At 37.1% G+C, this 19,503-nt stretch overlaps 4 protein-coding genes across 7 annotated transcripts; 2 read left to right on the top strand and 2 right to left on the bottom strand.

Annotated features, from left to right (window-relative positions):
- The first annotated feature begins 3,178 nt into the window (after nt 1–3,178).
- LOC125212549 (rop guanine nucleotide exchange factor 14) lies at nt 3,179–8,956 on the top strand. 3 transcript variants are annotated; one of them, XM_048112752.1, is made up of 10 exons: nt 3,179–3,318; nt 3,509–3,662; nt 3,992–4,094; nt 4,788–4,914; nt 6,814–7,194; nt 7,282–7,436; nt 7,519–7,593; nt 7,679–7,948; nt 8,036–8,383; nt 8,458–8,956. In XM_048112752.1, the coding sequence occupies exons 4-10, from the start codon at nt 4,839–4,841 to the stop codon at nt 8,839–8,841; spliced, it is 1,689 nt and encodes a 562-aa protein (XP_047968709.1). In that variant the 5' UTR covers nt 3,179–3,318; nt 3,509–3,662; nt 3,992–4,094; nt 4,788–4,838; the 3' UTR covers nt 8,842–8,956. The 3 variants fall into 3 exon arrangements, with proteins under 3 accessions (XP_047968709.1, XP_047968708.1, XP_047968710.1); XM_048112751.1 differs by having other exon boundaries at nt 3,188–3,383; XM_048112753.1 differs by lacking the exons at nt 3,179–3,318; nt 3,509–3,662; nt 3,992–4,094 and adding an exon at nt 4,599–4,616.
- A 109-nt stretch (nt 8,957–9,065) lies between these two features.
- LOC125212550 lies at nt 9,066–11,918 on the bottom strand. The gene is made up of 9 exons (XM_048112755.1): nt 11,505–11,918; nt 11,230–11,433; nt 10,998–11,055; nt 10,830–10,892; nt 10,331–10,406; nt 9,847–9,959; nt 9,600–9,689; nt 9,386–9,517; nt 9,066–9,282 (listed from the first exon to the last, which is right to left on the bottom strand). Exons 1-9 carry the CDS (start codon nt 11,828–11,830, stop codon nt 9,151–9,153), a joined length of 1,194 nt encoding a protein of 397 aa, XP_047968712.1. The 5' UTR covers nt 11,831–11,918; the 3' UTR covers nt 9,066–9,150.
- A 69-nt stretch (nt 11,919–11,987) lies between these two features.
- LOC125212551 (alkylated DNA repair protein ALKBH8 homolog) lies at nt 11,988–14,960 on the top strand. 2 transcript variants are annotated; one of them, XM_048112756.1, is made up of 9 exons: nt 11,988–12,056; nt 12,196–12,300; nt 12,685–12,984; nt 13,395–13,496; nt 13,616–13,702; nt 13,798–13,923; nt 14,011–14,292; nt 14,504–14,587; nt 14,766–14,960. In XM_048112756.1, the coding sequence occupies exons 3-9, from the start codon at nt 12,691–12,693 to the stop codon at nt 14,820–14,822; spliced, it is 1,032 nt and encodes a 343-aa protein (XP_047968713.1). In that variant the 5' UTR covers nt 11,988–12,056; nt 12,196–12,300; nt 12,685–12,690; the 3' UTR covers nt 14,823–14,960. The 2 variants fall into 2 exon arrangements, with proteins under 2 accessions (XP_047968713.1, XP_047968714.1); XM_048112757.1 differs by lacking the exon at nt 11,988–12,056 and having other exon boundaries at nt 12,063–12,300; nt 14,522–14,587.
- Nucleotides 14,961–15,263: 303 nt separating this feature from the next.
- On the bottom strand, nt 15,264–19,144 carry LOC125211079. Its single transcript, XM_048110765.1, has 6 exons — nt 18,742–19,144; nt 17,250–18,287; nt 16,176–16,370; nt 15,936–16,087; nt 15,670–15,780; nt 15,264–15,570 (listed from the first exon to the last, which is right to left on the bottom strand). Exons 1-6 carry the CDS (start codon nt 18,907–18,909, stop codon nt 15,507–15,509), a joined length of 1,728 nt encoding a protein of 575 aa, XP_047966722.1. The 5' UTR covers nt 18,910–19,144; the 3' UTR covers nt 15,264–15,506.
- Between the last annotated feature and the right edge of the window lie 359 nt (nt 19,145–19,503).

Genomic DNA, 19,503 nt, shown 5'->3' with positions numbered 1-19,503 from the left:
ACATATAGTTGAGTAATAAACTATACCCCATCACAATATTAAAAAAATTAGCAGAGAGATATTTTAGAAGCCCAAGAGTAATCGGCCCATTTTCTGACTCCCATGGCCCATCCCACTGCTATAGAACTATCACAATCACTACTGCAAGTAGATTGCTGATTAATGCATTTATCATTAATAATGCATTATATCTACCACAGTAATAAGTACTACTCCTAAGTACTAAGATTACAATTGTAAATTAGTACTACTACTCTATAAAGTATTTTTTTATGATAACTGTAAACTATACAAAAACCAGTGGTCTAGATTATATTTTACAGCTTATGGGAGTAAATTATCTACTTGTTCCTTTACTTGCATAAATATGGATAATAGTATTTGAATTAAGAAATTATATTAAATCCTGGTTAATTCCAAAAACATTTGAAAAAGAAATATTTAATCACGAAGTTTCAATTCTTCACACTGTCTCGCTATGTATAAAATGACATTTTTTAGTGATACTTAAAACGACATTATTCCATTAAAATAAATACTTTTTGTTTTCATTTTTTTTTCTCATTTTAATGAGACAACATTGTTTTAGTTTTTTAGTATCATCCAGATATGTTACTTTGTACATAAATTGGACAACTGGATAAAATAAAAAAATTCATGATTTAATATCCCATTTCCAAATCTGAGATTGTTCAAAATTTGAATAGATTTTATAATTTAAATTACTATTATCTCATGCAAATAAATTACTTTCAAATCTGCTGTGTATGGAAGGATTCTTCAACCTGAAGGGGATTGATTGAACTAATTTCCCCAGATAGTTTTTATTTTCTGATGATAAAAAACTAATTTTATCTTTTAGCTTGTTGTGTATTGATCCAACGGTTGATTTTTTATTCATGTATTCGGTTTCGACAATTTTGTTCATATGTTGATATTGAATCGCAAGTAGCAAAATGTATCTGGCAATTTGTCTCGTCTCACTTTATGGGAGATCAGACAAAATAAATAATTTGATATATGCACAATATTTTATATTTTTTGTAAAATATTAGTACTACTATATCGTTAATTTGTTATTCAAGCATCAAATGGAAAACTTTTGTTTTTTGCGGATGGTGTCAATTACTAATCATAGTAGGAGTAATAATTTACTAAGTACATATATAAGTGTGAATGTGTGGTAGAGATAATATTAATACTACTAATTTATTAATAACTAGTGGAAAGGATAGTTTGAAATTTGAATGTAAAAAGTTGGGGTGGGTAAGACCGCATAATCTTCATTTTAGCCTGAAATTTAGGATGATAGAATTTGTTAGTGGTATTGTCCTAATTGTAACTTTAATTAATTAAGACATGGTTTTGTATCCAAAACTCTTATAATTCCATTTTGTATAAACTATAATGTGTATTTATAGTCTCGAGGTTGTCGACTCACCACAATATTAATTTTAATGTAAAAGTGGCCCATAAAAACCCCTAATCCCAATACTTAACCAAGTAAATATTTATTTAGGAAGCTCAACTTTGATTCTCTCTCAAAAAGGTTGTGAAAAGGCACACAATTCGCAATAAATGATTTTTATATGAATTAGGCCCATTCTTTACCATCAAAAAGCAATATTTTAGGCACATACACAATTTTGGTTGATGATAGTATTTAATAGATGACCTTTATATGATAATGCCCAACAACATGGACTAAAAAGTTGATTTGGAAGAGCTCTATAAATTAATAGTTGCAATTAATTAGATGATCAACAGTGCAATGATAGATTGCTTTACAACAACAACTTTGTTATTCATAGCGTGAAAATAAACAAATTAGTTTCATAGGAAAAGTGCTTTATCAACACCTTATATTTCAAGAAGTATTTCTATTTGGGACGCTAGCTATGCAATTTTAAAAATCATAAAGTTTGTCCAAAATTTGATATCTTAGAAAATACTAGTAATTGAGAATGAATTTTTAAATTTGATGTTTTTTCTGATTGATTTTCATAAGTTGCGGGCTGAACTAGAATTTAATCAAATTTTATATATTGTTTCAATCTACCCAATAACTTACGGTGGGATAAAAAAAAGTGATTCATTGAAATAGTATATTTTTGCTATTTGGTTATTACATGATAGGTTAGGAACTTCTTATGATCGATAGTATGGAGTCTCATCTGGGCGGTGTCCGCTTTCATTAAAAAAAAAAAGAAATAGTATGATTTTGAGTTTTTGACTTAGCGTTAAAATTTGAATTTAAATTTTACTTAGACTACTAGTCTACAACGTTAATTTTAAGAGAAATTGTGATAATAAGATTTGAATTATAAACGTCCATAATTGAGTTTAAATTCTTTAACTATAAGCATGTATGATGTACTATCTAATAAATTTGTATGTATCGCATTATTATGTAAATAAAATTTCAAAAATTTTAAAATTCGATTCTAGCACTTAAATGAAATAACGTATACAAAGTAAAGAGTGCACAATAAACAGACAAACAGAAAATAAATACTCATATGATACTACATTTAAAAATGTTATTTATCCCAACTTTAATTCCCATAGGATCCTACTCCCTTCATTTAATTCTCTTCGTTGGGCCCATAATCTTTTTTATATCAACCCATCCACTTTTCTCTTACTTTCTTAAAATTGACATCAAATTCCTTTAAAAATGGTGTCAATTAATAATTTAATCCTAACCCCCCTTGATAATATACAGAGAGCGTTAATGAGTAATAGGCTTGTACAAATTTGTCACTTTATCTCCAACAAAAAAACATAGGTTGAATAATAAATTACTACTATTAAGCTACTATAGTACAATTAGGCTTTTCGATTCAAATTTAATCATTTGAGTTTTATTGATGTAAATACAATCATAATTTGAAACTATAGTAAGGACAGAAAAAAGGGACAACGTAACGCTCCACATTGTAGGTCCCTAATGAAATTCAAATTGTTGCTTAGAAGGGACACCTCAAATCAAAACATCTATCATAAATTAGGGAAAAACATTTAAATTATGTAATCAGGTTTATTTTACCAATTCAATTCATGTCACACGCTTATTAATTATGTAATCGAGTATAATTATTGCAAAAAATCTAACTGGGTATTGAGATAATCAACCAAAAATAATCGTTTATTATATATTTAGTCTTTTCATGACATAATTATTTACCACTGCCATATTTTTATCGGACAAAAAGCTTCTCAATTCAAGAGCTGGGCTTCACTTCCTCCACCACTCTCCTCTGTCTCTTCTTCCCGCTCCACCATCAACAATCAAGATATATAGATAGAGGGAGAGAGGTATGTGATGTAATAAATGGAATTACACCACTCTTAAAACTTATATTATATTCTCTCAATTCTTGGTATTGCCCAATCCCTACACCTGCAATCTTTTCATCTCTCATTTGTCTGTCTCTTCTCACGATGTAACATTACTCCTTTCCCACCATTTCTAACCCTCTTTTGTTTTTTCCTATCTCTGCTTCAGATTTTGATTCCACACTCTGAATTTTGGGGGCTTCTTTTTCCTATCTACTGAGTACATTCAATCAAACGGAGAAGAAGATTTTTTTTGAAACAAGCATTTGTTTTCTGTTGCATTCATCATCAAACAGGAGGGTTTTCTTTGTTGGGATAAAAAGGTACGTTCTTTACCTTACTCTCTCTCTGTTTTTTCTTTTCTCTGTATTTTTTCTGGGATTTTTTTTTCTTCTTCTTCTTCTTCTGGGGTTAGAGTTGAAGGTGGGATTTTAAATAAAGATTCGATCTTTACTTCAAATCTGATTAATGTGGTCAGCCCTGTTTTTCTCATGATTAATTTTCCTTTTTTTTTTCTACATTCTAAATGTGAACGCATTTGGGCTTCACCCATTTTTTCCACACACAGACACACGTTACGTGTGTGTTTCTCACTTCATTTTGTTATTATTTTCTTGAGGTGTTAGTTAATCATATTTAATTTTTCATGCAGTGTCAAAGCTGTGTTGCAGAGGACTGACATCAACGCAAACTGAAACTACTCTCTTTTTTGACCCATTCTTTCTGTCAAAAAAGCTTGCTTCATTAAGTTAAAGGTTCTTTTTTTAACCACACTTTTACTTGCAAGATTCCATTTTTACACCATCATAAGCTTTTTGTTTCTTGTTATCGTGCTCTCCACTCCTCACTCACTGAGTTGAGCTCACGAGTCAACTTAATGGCTTTGGGATTACTTAATTTACTTGTTTTTCTTCGTATGGATTTGAATTTTGAACTATACTTAATTAATTAATTGAAATTTCATGTTTTTGGAGTAGTGATTTAGAAAATTGGACCCCTAGAAAAACGTTAAGGGTTATAAAGGGGACAAATCACCGCAAAATTTGGTAATCCCATAATTCTTCTTTCTCTTAAGTTTTCTCCCATGAAAGAAGTATTTTAAATACTGGTAATTGTTCTACATTTTCCAACAAGTTTTCTGACTCTTCAAGACACTTCATTTACAAATTACCACCAAAAAATGTGGCTCATTATGAGTTCTGAGCTACTACTTACTAAGCATTGATTGTCCAAGATTTTATGATTGAATCTTACATTTTGTGTACTGGTTTTGCCAAGTAAGTACCTTTCATTAAAATTTATTAATCATGATGTTGCTCTCTTCCTATATTTTGGAAGAATTTTCCCATTGTCGGCATGTCACATTTCATTTTAAAAAAATCTCACATTATTTATTGCTATTGAAACTTCAATATCATGCATTTAATTATCTCTTTCTCTCTACGCAGGAAGGTGGTTTATAAAAATCATATTTTTATATATAAAAAACAGACTTCACAATGATCATGAGGAGGAGATTTGCTTGTTGTACGAGAGACATGAGAAATATGAGCATCGATTTCGATGAAGAAGACAGTAATATTCTTTACCAAATTTATTTTTTATTTTATGAAAAATATAAAAAACAATGCTGTGGATAGATTCTGTTGCTCAGATGCCCCAACTGAGCAAGAATCATAAACTGTGTGTTTAACAGAGATGTTTTTCTGGTCTTTCCGGTCTTGTTCCGGCCCCTTCTTATAACGTACATTACACATAGAGAGTAAATGGTGTAGGAAAAAATGAGATTGAAACATGATAAAATAGAAATAGGATGCATATTAGGAAATGCTTGATATGTGTTTATAGACAACTTGGCATGGTGGGTCATAATTGAACTTTATTTTATTTGGAAGTTAAATATAAAGGTTTCATAAAGTCATCGACTGGTTTTCTATGCACCTAATTTCCTACCACATGTGTGTTTATCAATACAAGATGTACATTTGACAAAAAAATTGAATCTTGGGGCTTACTGATCTTCAAATGAGGAAATTTCTTGGGGTGTTTGGAAATGTGCCCCCTACCCAAAATAAATTGGTCAAGCCTATAGAAAGATTTGTTTATGTAATTGGTAACCCAAATTGCCCCTACCCTCCTCCATACCAGAAAATAATAATAATAGTAGCAAAACATAAACCTACCACCCTGCATTTTGTGCATATTCAGCCATGTGGGGTTGAACCTCATTTATTACATTTATTTAACACTGCAAGAAGTAGTTCAATGCCTCGGTACTGAAAGAACAAGAAATCCTAGCATTATTGGCCAATTTTACATGATAAACTACTACTTACTCCATATATTAACTGCAATTCTTTCTTTCTTTTCTTTTTTTGAGGGGGGGGTCCTTTTATCTTTGACTTGCTTAGTCAATTTTATGGCCACCAAGATTTCAAATTTATTTCTTTTTGGTGTTTGAAAAGTGGTTGGAGAGAGTGAAGAAAGTTTTATGTTCTCATTTTTGTGGTGGGATAGAGATTTCTCAGTAGCACTTAGTGATGGAGGCACCATTGAGTTTGTATGGACCCTATATCTTTTATCATCAGAAATCATGAATTTGCATTTGATGGGACAAAAAAGTCATTGTCTTCTGACATTTCCCTTTTTAAATTTAAATGGTTTCTGTTTGGATCTACATCTCCTGTAGAATTATACCTTCATGATCAGTCCATCTCAGCTCATCTTGTTTTTATTCTCTTTAAGATCTTGACTTTTATGCTTGTTGCCAATAAAAAATTATCACTACTCAGATCCTTTCAATATGTTCTACTTCTGATTGATAATTCTAACTATAGGACAAAAACATGGAAAAAAACATCCGCAATTTTCGTTACCAACTAGCTTGATTTTCTCCTGTTATTTCTGATGTATTTGCAGATGTGTCTTATATTTCAAACTGTTATCCTTTGTCAGTTTAGGTTACAATGAGTGCCGTGTGTTGCTTGTTTACACCATGTGCAGATTAGATGGGGCATTATTTATGTCACGTGATGAGTCGACCTTTAGCAATCACACAATTTTTTGTGTGGGGCTATGTTTAACATTAGTAATCTATGAAAAGAATAGTATCCAATGAGACATACTGTTTGCTAAGATCTGTCGTCGTTGCATTCTTGTTCGTTCTGACATGTGTTCTTTGTATATTAATTAATCGCGCTATCAAAGTTCAGTGTTCTTACCTCAAGGGGGAGGATGAATGCTGTAGTTTGGAGTGATTTACATCAGCTGTGTTTTGATTTACATCAGCTGTGTTTTAATGCAAGTTTGGACAGGAAAAGTAGGATTGAAATCAAACAATTTGTTGAAAGAATCTTAAAACTAGTGCAGTCACAAACTGTTGTGTGAGGTCGAGAAATAGTGTTTCTCGTGCTATGTAAACAGTAGCCGGTTATGGTGTGTTTCATCTACTGACTTGGAATCGGTATGCTACAGAGATAATGACGTATAATGGTCTAGAGAGCTGCATTCAGTCTTTTGATAATGATAGTGGCACCAGCAGAGGGGATGGCTGTGTCACTGACTCCCATGATGAGGATGACTCGAGCTGCTCGTCCAGCAATAATGCTTCTGGATCGTTCTCCTCTATCTGGACGATATTGAAGAAAGACGATCAGTGTCAAGATGAGTGGAATTTCACAGCAACCCCTAGACATATCCTTGCAAAAGAAAAGCCACAGCATACCAGCCAATGCTCAGATATTGAAACAATTAAGGAAAAGTTTGCTAAGCTGTTGCTTGGGGAGGATATTACCGGTGGAGCAAAGGGCATCTCCACTGCATTAGCGCTATCAAATGCTATCAATAATCTAGCAGGTAGAGACTGTTGATTAGCCACATACGTAGCACACTTAGTTTCTTATCAAACGTTGCTTATGCCAAATGTTGGTGAAAAACTTGCAGCTTCCGTCTTTGGTGAGCTTTGGAAGTTAGAGCCGTTGACGGATGAGAGTAAGGGAAAATGGCAAAGAGAAATGGATTGGCTGCTTGCCCCAACTAACTATATGGTCGAGTTGGTTCCTGCAAAGCACAATGATGCTAATGGCCGGACAATAGAGGTATGTGTTTTAGCCCTTGCCATGAAAATTATGATGCATTATGGTTACATGGCTGATCTTGTGTTGTCGCTATTCCGGGTAGATCATGACTCCAAAAGCTCGAGCGGACATCAACATGAATCTTCCAGCTCTGCGGAAATTGGATTCCATGCTCATTGTAGGTGGTCTCTCCTCACGAATTAACAAGGTTCACGTTTCACTATTCATACTCACTTCACCTCTTTGTTCTCTGATACCACCAGGAAACCCTCGACTCGATGGTGAATACAGAATTCTGGTATGCTGAGGTTGGCAGCCGAGCTGAAGGAAGGAGCCGGAGCTCTGGACAGAGCAAGCGGTGGTGGCTTCCTTCCCCGCAAGTGCCCACAGTCGGCCTCTCAGAGATAGAAAGAAAGAGATTGCTGCATCAGGGCAAATTGATCTTTCAAGTTTTCAAAGCTGCCAAAGCCATCAACGAGAACATCTTGGCTGATATGCCGATCCCTGCCAACATCAGAGACGCGCTCCCAAAGGTACATTTGCTCTCCCATATATGCCTATACGGGTTTGAATCATTGGAGAGGAAATGCTGAACTTGTTGTTGCCTGTCTTTGCATAAGTCCCCGAAGACGAGCCTTGGAGAGGAACTGTACAAAATACTGTCTGCAGAGTGTCTGCCTGCCGAGGATATGATCAACTGCCTGAATCTGAAATCTGACGTCGGTGCTCTTGATGCCATCAACCGGCTGGAAGGTGCTATATTCGCATGGAAAGAGAGAGAAATGGAGCAAGACAATGTCAAGTCCCCCATGCGAAGGTCGTGGTCTTTCGTTTTAGATCCATTGTCCGAACTCGATAAGACGGAAGCGTTGATTCACCGAGCCGAACTACTGGTGCTGCAGCTCAAGAGCAAGTATCCAAATCTTCCTCAGACGTTCTTAGATGTCACAAAAATCAAATACGGAATGGTATGCAATGCAATAGATAGGCACACACTCTGGTTATAAACTTTAGACTAATATTGATTGTTGAAAATGTGTAGGATGTTGGACACTCGATTCTTGAAGCCTACTCTAGAGTTTTATCCAACACAGCATTCAGCATTCTGTCACGGCTAGGAGACATTCTTCAAGAAGACATTGTGAGCAACCCCAACTCTCCGATTGCGATGTCGCAGCTTGTTGGAGCTAGGATCCCGGGGATCTCGGACAGCCCGATGCTCGACCGTGTCCGCCACTCCCTCATCAATCAGCTGAACTCCACAGATGCGAAATCTTGCAATTCCAGTGTCGTCTCTGACGACGCTTCCGACGTTGAGGCTCGTAACGATGGAGCTAAGATTACCTCGGTTAGCGCGACACCAAGCCGCCGTGCTTGGTGCGTCGGCAGAAATGCTTGCCAATTTATGTCTGGTAGATATGACTGATACGAACTCATATTCTGTCTATGTAAATAACACACCATGTTTGTGTCGTGCAGCAGCTTATTATGTGTTGAGTTACATTTGAAACTCAATATATTCATATATGTTTCACAGTCAATTTTCTTATTAGTAAATTCAAAATTTATGTATGCAAGAAGAATGTGAAGCAGAGCAGATGGTGACTTAAAACAAGTATAGTAAAGAGCAAGCAGTATTAACTACTACTATTAACTAACCGAAGCAGCTCTCTACCATCATAAGAATATGATATCAGTACAGAATAATTGAATCCTATAATCACAGTGATAAAATTTATTGAAGGGTGCAGAAGAAGTTATTGATTGTTCTAGACAGGGCTCTGATCTCGTTAAGGGATATGGCTTTAAGGCCTTGAGCAATCGCGTCAGCTGGTGTGTACACTGTGCCTACTTCCCACCTTGGATCCTGATCACATCAACCAATACAATCACATTTGCAATCTATATTTTCAGATTACCAGTTGCATAATAATAGAAGATCCATCCTTGCCACTGGTTAGCAACGATACCTGTATGCATGGAGTCATATGGTTGCCACGTAGAACGACTTTCTCTACTTTACCACCGAAAGACTCAACGCGGGGTTTTAGGGTCTCTTCTAGGAGATCAGTCTCATCAATCGGGTCTGTCTCAAACTTAACCTGAGGCAAAAAAAAAAAACAAAAAAAGTTCTAGCAGCATGGCATATTGATCCAAGATTTGAGATGCAGGGATTATAGATACCAGTAGCGTGTGTTGAATATTATATAGCTTGTTGAAGCAGTCGAGATTCTCAGCAGGGGATGGCTTGAACTCAGAAGTCCCTTGAGCAACCTGGAATAAGATAGAAGATTGGAAATATATGTGGTAAGTGAGTTCTGAAACTGACAAAGGGAAATTATATGCTTAGAAATATGAGTGCAGTTTTATGTCAAAGGATATGAGTCAAAGGTAATATCTTCGACCAGAGTAATATTTTGCCCGTACGTACCTGATTAAATACTGAGGGCAACTGATCGACAAACTTGGTCAGTGACACGGTAGCTTCAGGATCATAGCCAGGCAGTACTCTTTCAGCAACGTCTATTAGCGTTTTCCATCCATCTATGAAATTGTAGACATCTTAAGATCACTGAAGTTTTAACATCAATGCTGATAGTTAAGAACACCAATGTCAACCACTCAGTTCTAAGCTATTGATATCCTAGATGATAAACCATTTTGCAAAACACGACCACTTCCAAAAAAAGACGGAAGGATCAGCCTCAAGGAAAAAGATAGATGAAGTCCATTTAGATGAATTCAAATGACATCATTTACTTAAAATACGTGAAAGGAGTTGAAGAAGCCATTTGATTCGGTCAAAACTGCTAAAGTCTGTATTAGGACAATGTTTTCTTTTATGTTCAACCTTTTGCTTTTGAAGTTTTAGAACAAATTAATAAAGTGGCATTCCATGATTGAACATAATTCACCTGTGACACTTTGAGCCACTGAATACACAGGGGATGTTTCAATCGCCGGCATAACTTGCTTGACAACAGGACCCAACTGCAATACAGAATATGTGTTTCAGAATATGAGGAAATCTTTTTCTAGTCCACCAAAATATGTTAAAAATCAGAAACACGAAAGAGATGCGCATGGCCTTCTCAATAGCCCTTGTATATGGAGTTGATAAATCTATTTATACCGACATAAAATATACACTGGTTAGAGTCTATGATAACTTTGAGCAGTTAAAAGAGATATTAGATGAGAATAAGATACAGCACATGGTGCAAGCCATGTGTCGAGTGTTCATAAAACAGCATATTGTCACCTTCTTTAGTAAGATTGTCGATAATTTATCATGACATTTTACAAATAAAAAGATGACCAGAAAGCTACAAGGCCGATATTTTAACATGACAACAATGACCACAGTCAGTAGTAACCATATAACCATATGAATAGCGAATAAATGAAGTAAACCTGCTCAAAATAAGGAACTGCTTCTGATGCTGATTTGTTGTTATACGATATGATTGCATTGGCCTTCAACAGAAACAAATTTATTCTTTGTCAAAAACGACATACGCATTTCATCCAATTAGACATATACTGGCCAGCCGGAGCAACAGAGAGATGCACAAGTACAACCTTAGGGATCTTCTCACAGAAATAACTACCCGAGAGCACTTGCAGAAGTGCGCCATTGCTGCACAAAAACCCGAATCAAACAAGAAAACATCAATTTCAGGCACAAACAACACTAGCTGCATTCCATTGCTAAGCAACCCGATACAAATTCATGATCAAACAAATTAACTCAATCTAACTTCATAAAACAAATACTCGAACAACGATAACATGAATATCGAAACAGCATTACCTATGTCCAACTGAATAATAGGGAAGATCAGCTATATCAGCAGCTGAAATTCCATTATCAGGCAATCCAGTGCTCAAAATCGAATTCAAACAAGCATGGAAACGCTCGTAGATTTCTCTTGTAACTTGTTCATGATCAAAGGTGACATTGTACGGAACAGATATAATCAAATAGCCTTCCTCCGCCAATAGCTCCATCAGATAACTGTGAACACAAGCAGACAGTTAAAACGGTTATAACATCCAAAACAAGCGCCAATTTTGCATACAAACTACCTGTACGTAACTTCGGGCACGGCGCCGATGAAAGCGCCGCCCAAAAATTTGATCAAAGCCTTCGGCTTTCTGCCTGCCGGCGGAGGTATCACGAGACAAGAGCCGAGCCGCCGGTAAATCTTACCGCCTCCGTACCTGAAGCTTCCTGATCCTTCCGAAACCCTACCGTATTGGGAACTGGAGATGCCGTTGATCGTCATGCGCGGCAAAGACGAGAATTGGCGTTTCCCGCGCAATCGAGAAGCGCGAGGGATGGAGTGAGAGGGGGATGGGAAATGGAGTTTGATTTGGGGGAAGTTGCTGCAGGAGAGAATGGCGGCCGCCATTGAAGCTCACAGTGTGTGGAGTGAGAGAGTAGAATGAAGAAATTGGAAGGAGGAAGAAGAAGCGTTAAGGTGTGGAGCGTGGCAACTGTAAACGTGGAAACCCCATGAGCGCTTCTTCCAAATTGAGTAAATTTCCTCTTCAAAAAAAAAAAAAAAAAAAAATCTTTTTCCTTCCTTTCTCTCTCTTGACCTTTTTTTGGGTGAAAATCATTCTTACTTGATTCTGGTAATAACAATTTATTCGGAGCTCATTCGTTCAAAAATCGATTAAACGTTATGAAGTTGAAATTCATTCGACCTAAATAAATTTCAGTGCTAATTAGGCAAAACCTGGATATTTATTTCCTCTAATTATTTTACGACAGAAGGGTCGATTAAAAGTTCTTCCTTTTGCACAATGGAGGCTTCCGCTTAAAGTATAAATCATTGGAATTTGTTAGCAGTCGAAGTTCTTCGTTGTGCAGCATCAGGTATTTTTCTTTTCCTTCGCTTTAACGCTGATACACTCAAAATAATAAGTATGTTTTGGAGTAATTACTAACCTGGGTGGGTTGGGATCGTATTCTGGATAAATAGATTTCTGTTTGGAAATATCTACATCTTGAGAACTGGGATTCAAGGCATTTTATGAAATTAAAAAGAAAATAGAAGATAAGTAATCCTTTTGGCTGAATGAGTAGAGAATTCTGTAGTTTATTCTTGATGTGTCTATGTGGTACTCACTTTTGTTAGTAGAGAAACAGATTGAGTGTGTGTATGTTGTTGTGATGCTTCATAACTCAATGATTCGAGGGGATGTTTCATTTGTATTTGTGTGTAGCTGCGATACTAAGCAGTACATTGCGCTGTTGCAGACTTTAATGCCGAGATTTACGAGTCCTAAGGGAGGGGATGACGTGTCCAGTCCTCACCTCTATGTGGCTAACTGTGGGCCTGCAGTCGGAGTCTCACATGAAACTATTGCATCTGTTTTTGGTATGTACGGAGAAGTCGAGGGTGTCTACGCTGCTGATGAAAGTGGGACGCGTGTGATTGTCTCCTATCATGATAAGAGCAGTTCACAGGCTGCCATGAAAGAGTTGAATAGACATCCGTGCCCTAGTCTTGGAGGTCGTACCTTGCACATTCAGTATTCTGTGCAATCACTTGGTAAGGTACTGAGTGTTTTTTGCTCCTCTGCTATATGTTTCTATTGACAGCAATTTTAGTTTACACGAGGTACTTGTTTATTCACAATGCTTCTAGTCTTTCTCGGTCGAGCCTGTCGTAACATTGTTTAAGTGCTGCAAATGCATAGAGTGTTTTAAGTGAGCAGAAGAATTGCTTACCATTTTTACTGTCCATGTTCTGTCCATTGTTGCTGATGCATTTGCTTTGAGATTTTTGCACATGGATCACTGAAATGTATCCTTATCAATTACTATTACCTTTTATCTGCTGCTAAATATATGTAGTGCTTGAATGGCCTGTTTCCCTTGCTCTTCCTTATAGTATGAAGTTAAATGAACTTTACATCCATTTAGCTCTATGAGGAGTTTTTTGTCTTCCTATCTTCTCTTTCTAGGTAAACAACATTGCTTCAGTTCCAGTTTCTACATCAGCATCGGATTTGGACATTCCCGGACTTCACTTAATGCACGACTTTGTCACTCCTCAGGAAGAGCAAGTTAAGGATTGAATTTTGGAGTAATATACAGCTCCTGATCAGTTTCCTATTCCAACTGATATCTTGTTGTGATGCACACGAGCTCACTTCTGCACACGTGTTTGCTTTCGTTTTTGCAGGAATTGCTTGCAGCTGTGGATGATAGGCCATGGCATCATCTAGCCAAAAGAAGAGTTCAACACTACGGATATGAGTTTTGCTATGAAGTAAGTTGTTATTGATCACCACAAGCATACTCTCACTATCTGTTTCAGGTTTCTTTGAAGTGTTTTTAGCTAAAGCCCTCCTTTCCAACTCACAGATTAGGAATGTTAATACTAACCAATACCTGGGTCAGCTCCCATCCTTCATGTCTCCTGTACTCCAAAGGATCAGATCATTTCAAGCACTTGGTCGAGCTGCAGATATGTCCCTAGATCAACTAACGGCAAGTGGAGTCTTTCTCATATGTAATAAGTGCTATTGATTTGCGTTTCAGATCTTGACAAGTTGTGCTGTTGTAAAACGGTAACAGGTTAATGAGTACCCTCCCGGAGTTGGTTTGTCCCCACACGTAGACACTCATTCTGCGTTTGAAGAATTGATTTTCAGCCTCTCACTAGCTGGGCCGTGCATCATGGAATTTAGAAAGTATACAACCGGCGTGTGGCAGGGAAATTCGACCGATCTGGAGAATCAGATACCTGGCAAGAACTTAAATTTTGTAAAGAAGGCTATCTATCTTCCACCTCGGTCACTGTTGTTGATGTCTGGAGAGGCTCGATATGCGTGGCATCATTACATTCCACATCACAAGGTACAATTTGTCAAAACTTGCAGAACATTGTATTTACATTAAAAATAATTCGTAAAAGGGTAATGCAGGCTTGAAATTGCAAATGTTCCTCTCATGTGTTTCTTAGAAGCACACGTCTTCGATCACTTTTGCCTAATTGTTCATGTCGTGAAGTCTGCTTTATTTCCTTGAAAGGTGTGAGCATGAACCCTTTGTACAACTTTCACCGAAGTCTGTTGCGTGTGTGCAGGTGGACCAAGTGAATGACAGTTTGATCCGCCGGAGTGCAAGAAGAGTGTCTTTTACATTGCGCAAGGTATGTAGTTTGTTGTTTGGCATTTCCCCCCTAACTAAGCTTAGATTATTGTCCAATCCTCATTGGGAAAAGAAACTAAAGGCCCCTTTATAGAATAAAATTTTAATCAGTATATGCTTCTTTTGTAACTGCCTTTATAATTTTAGGCTTATAATTCAGCAAATATTTCTTATTTCAGGTCAGGCAAGGCCCCTGCCGATGTGAATTCCCTCAGTTCTGTGATTCGCAAAAATAGTCCCATTTGAAGTGGAATCTTGAAAATTTTGTACCCTCAAATTATGATTAAGATCAGTGTTTATTGTCTACATTATTCAACTGCAATCAGTTGTTCCATTGCTTTCAGTTTTGCAATTCACATCTTTATTTCTTGGCTTCAGAATTTTTTTGGAATTCAAGGTAACCTATGTTTTGAATATTCACAGAGAAACATTACATCTTCTTTCATACTACTGTAATAATAGAAGAATACTAATAACCTGTGTTCTGTATTTGCACTTCACTCCCTCGAGAGTGTATTTTTTGCATTATGCGTCAATGAAATTATGGAACGTAAGTATTTTGTTTATCAATGCTTTTTCTACACAATTTTTTATAAAGTAGATTATCGTAATTCACCTTCAATCATAGATTAAATACATTCTTTTATACCAAAAGTGTAAATAATGATGCAATTACATACACGAATTTGATGATATGTTAACATATAGTGGGATTTCATAATTATGTGATACAACAGAGTGCTATTTAAATACAAAGCAGAAGGATTTACAATTTCAACTCTGTAAACCCAAATCTACCAAAACAGAGTAACAACACACAAACAAGAGCAGAGGAAGGGATCCAATTGATCCTCCTCTCTCCACAAGCTAAAAGGAGCACAACTTTCAGTTGGTCTTGCAAACACATGGTGATGTTGCCATCAACAACTCCCTGTAGTTAGCGAGTCGGGTCGGCAGATGTCATGTCTGCAAAGCGGGCATACCCTGAGACAACAAAACGGTTACCTTGGGCCACTGATCAAGGAGACTAATGTCAACAATCATCAACAAATCAGAGATAGCAGCATAGGTTAGAAGAAACACCTGTGGATTTCTTTGAGCCATTTGTCGATGCATGCTCTATGAAATTCATGATGACAAGGTAGTACACGCACGCTGTCTCCATCTTCGTACTCAACAAGACAAATGTAACACCTGGTCGGGTTTATGGGGCGTGTTCATAAATATCAGAATGTTATAAAAAATGCAAAACATGCTAAAGCTTCAGGAAGTTAAGGAAATTCCAAAAAGTGATTTCATATTAGCTGGATAGCTACATACTGCAAGAACGATTCATAACATTCACTTACTGTGCAGTATCTTCACACGACTTCCTTTTGAATTTACTAAATATTTTCAAGGGCAGGGAGTCCACCACTTCAATAGGTGCTGGAACAGATCCAATTGACGAAACAGATGGTCGAGACAAGACAACGGACTGCTGGTGAATTTCATCCAGAACCTAATTAAAATGAATACAACAGATTTCACCCCATTTTAGCAAGGAAAAAGACATGTACATCTCATCATACACAAAGATCTAACATTACCTCAAACAAAGCCTCTGCTAGCATGACAATTCTTGATATGCTAGCCCTAGCATTAGCATCATCATTTGAATTAGCCTCTCGAGAGGCAATGCGGCAAGTACAATGTCCTCCTTGATGCTGACCAGATAAGATGCAAGACCTCTCCTGAGCAGTCAGGTTCTCAAATCGGCTTCCAAGTCTCTGTAGTGCACGAACCTAAGAGAAGATTATTGGATTATTATACACAGCATGAAAGACTGTTCCTCTGAATTGCATAGAGGGGAAACATGGACAGAAAGGTCACTGTCAGAAGAACCTGATAGCTTAAATTGCTTAGGCTAAGTATTCTCAGATATAACATTGGCTGCAGGCACTTATCAGTTATCTCAAATATCCTAACATGGTTTGCACTTTGCAGGTTTCAGTCTTCAAAAATTAAAGAAAAGATGTTTACACATGTTTATAAGCTTTTTGCTTTGCTATCACGTCTCCCCCAGTTCAAACACTTACAAAAAAGGAAAACCGTTTGTGAAAACACTTAAATGCATACGTATAAATCCAGATATCCATTTCCTTGGATTAATTTGTAGGTGTCCCAGAGATAAACTTGTCAAGGTAAACAAAAACATTGAAAAATGGTTATTACTAAAACTGACCCTATAATAGTGAGAAGAAATTTTCTGCAGTTTCTTACTTGGCTTACTAGATTTAGGGAGGAGAAATTCCGAGTATCAGTAGCTGGTGCATGTATGTAAGCAGTCTAACATGGGTGGCTTACATTACATTAACCTCATTCATAATTACTTGACCTAGTTTCATAATACTCTGGCTAAATCCTTTGTGAACATAAATTCCAACAAAATATACTACTCCTACTACAAAGATAATAAGGAATGTGGGATAGGGCGAGCCAGAAGGAATGGTGGTTCTGGACATAAATTACCTTCACATGAAATGTATATGTTAGATGTTGTACTCATGATGTCAAAAAAGTGAAAGTGGAAGCACAATGCATGAAATTCAAGACAAAGCATCAGTTGATTTATTAACAAAATTCAAAATTATATGTTGAATAAGTGAGAAGGACTAAACTACCTGTGATCTTATTCTTCGCCTTCGCTCCATGAAATTTGATCTATGCTCCAGTAGATCTCTATATCTGGTCTCTCTAGCAGCTCGTGGGGTTCCATACACATTATTTTGACTACCATAAAAGGGGTTGGGAAAACTGGATGGGACATTATCAGAACTGTTCTGATGACTGAAGTTATTTTCATCGGATGTTGCATCCAGTTCTGCATGACCTAAACCCTGTGCACCAGTATCCTGATGAGCAAGCCTCACTTCTCCATCTTGCTGAAAATTATATAGCTCCAAATCAGAAGCAGTAGTTCTACGAAGAACTCTGTCACGAAGCCTGCCAACACTTAATGTTCTACTAAACCGAACATTCCGTTCCGCAGGTTCTCGAGCAGACCGTCTTGCAGCATGCCTTGTTCCATCATCATCCGTGTGTACATGATCTAAAGGTGAAAATAAGTCCGGATTGCAATCTACAGTATTATTATTTCTATTTCTCAGACCATTATTTAACCGTTGGCTATCTTGAAAACTTCTGGAAAAATCCGGATTTGAGTTAGGCGCAATATTTTCGTCTGGCCTTCCAGGAGACCTACTGGTGAAGCAAGCAGGAAAAAAATCACAGCCTTGTGGCCTCTCATTCCTATTTACAAAACTACTAGAGGGATCAGCACATTCTTCCTCTTTGTCATTCGAAGTTGTAAGACCCATCGAAGGTGCAGGATAAGGTCTACTGGAGCCCAAACTGTTACCTCTTGTGAGACGGAAGCTCAAGTTTCCAGGATTACTGAGGCGAGAAAGGAAACGGCTAGGAGGATTAAGTGAGCGAGAGGAAAGAACCCTAGAACTGTTGCCTTCTCTAGACGTATTATCGGTCAAACTAGGGTCATCCCACCCGTGGAGCTGAACGCCAGAATTTGTACAATTCAGGTCATTACTATCCTCAGCTTTATCTGTCCTGTAACAATCAGCTGAAACTGGACAAGAATCTAATTTGTTCTCACTTGGACAGAAGGCTGTCTTTCCATTATCTTTAGCCAGGCCACCAGACACCTGACAATGATAATAAGACTCATTAACCTAATGTAGTGCATCTCCACTTAGCGTCTTTGAAACCCATAGACTGAAGCCAATTGGTAAACACAGAGCAATTTAACAATAGGTTAAAGGGTATGGATAAAATCGGCTAACTTATGCCAATGTATGTATTCAAAATCCAATATTCCATCATTTCATGTTCGTACAGTTACCCAAAAGCAAAAAAGACGCAAAAACAGAATGCAGGAACAACTGCCTAACTCAATCAAGTTTACACCATTTTTCCATATTCACAATTTAACACCAAAACGAAGAGCAAAAACTAGGTATTGAACTTTTGCTAGAAACTTCGCACAATTAAAAAATGATCAAATTACATGCACACCAAATCACAAATTCCGTTATCTTCCAACACAAGCAAAAAATGGATCTACACAAAAAAAAAAAAGTAACTTAACCAAAAAAATACCTGCGGTGCATCACGATTATCGCAGTGAGATCCAAGACATGACGATTTCAAAACTCTGCTTCGGCCGGATCGAGTCCTCCGAACGGCAGCACCAGACGAGGACGACGAAGAAGAGGAGGAGGAAGGCAATTGCCCTGCGGCATTGTGCTTGCTACTGCTCAGCCCCATTCTCTTCTCATTCAGTCGTCATTGAAACAAACGGTGAAGGGAAGATCTGCCGCAATTAGTGGCAGAATGTTGGATTGCTTTTACAGCATGTCCAGATCCAGAATTCGATGGCAATAATTACGATTTAAGCTAAGTGTATCAGTAGTCAGCAGCTAATGATTATAGGCATGGCGTAGTGGGGGGCTCGGGAGCGTGAAATGTGGCAGCATTTGAGTATTTGGGGATTCAAAACTGGAAATTGGTCGGGACGCCATTTTTGCTGAGATATGGAGCTCTTCCCAACATGGGCCCACCGCAGTCAGCCCAATTTGAATTTCAAATTTATTTTAAACCATATTGGGCCATCTTCGCCTTGCCTCGTTGGCCCACTTTGCCCCATACATAGGTTTAAGATAAGATTAATTATACTACTAGTATTATTTACTTAAGCTTCTCTTTATTAATTTTTTTTTATAAGTGAATTATCAAATAAATTTTCTTGTTAGCCCATTTAGCTTATACATGTATGTGAAGGATGGAATAAACGGTCTTCATTTATCCTTCATCGTCATAACTTCAGTTCGGAAAAAATGTTTTACTAATTAAATTACAGTA

This window comes from Salvia hispanica, chromosome 3, assembly GCF_023119035.1.
Source record: "Salvia hispanica cultivar TCC Black 2014 chromosome 3, UniMelb_Shisp_WGS_1.0, whole genome shotgun sequence".
In the NCBI taxonomy this organism is placed as follows: Eukaryota; Viridiplantae; Streptophyta; class Magnoliopsida; order Lamiales; family Lamiaceae; genus Salvia; species Salvia hispanica.
This window is presented reverse-complemented; position numbering and strand designations above follow the sequence as displayed.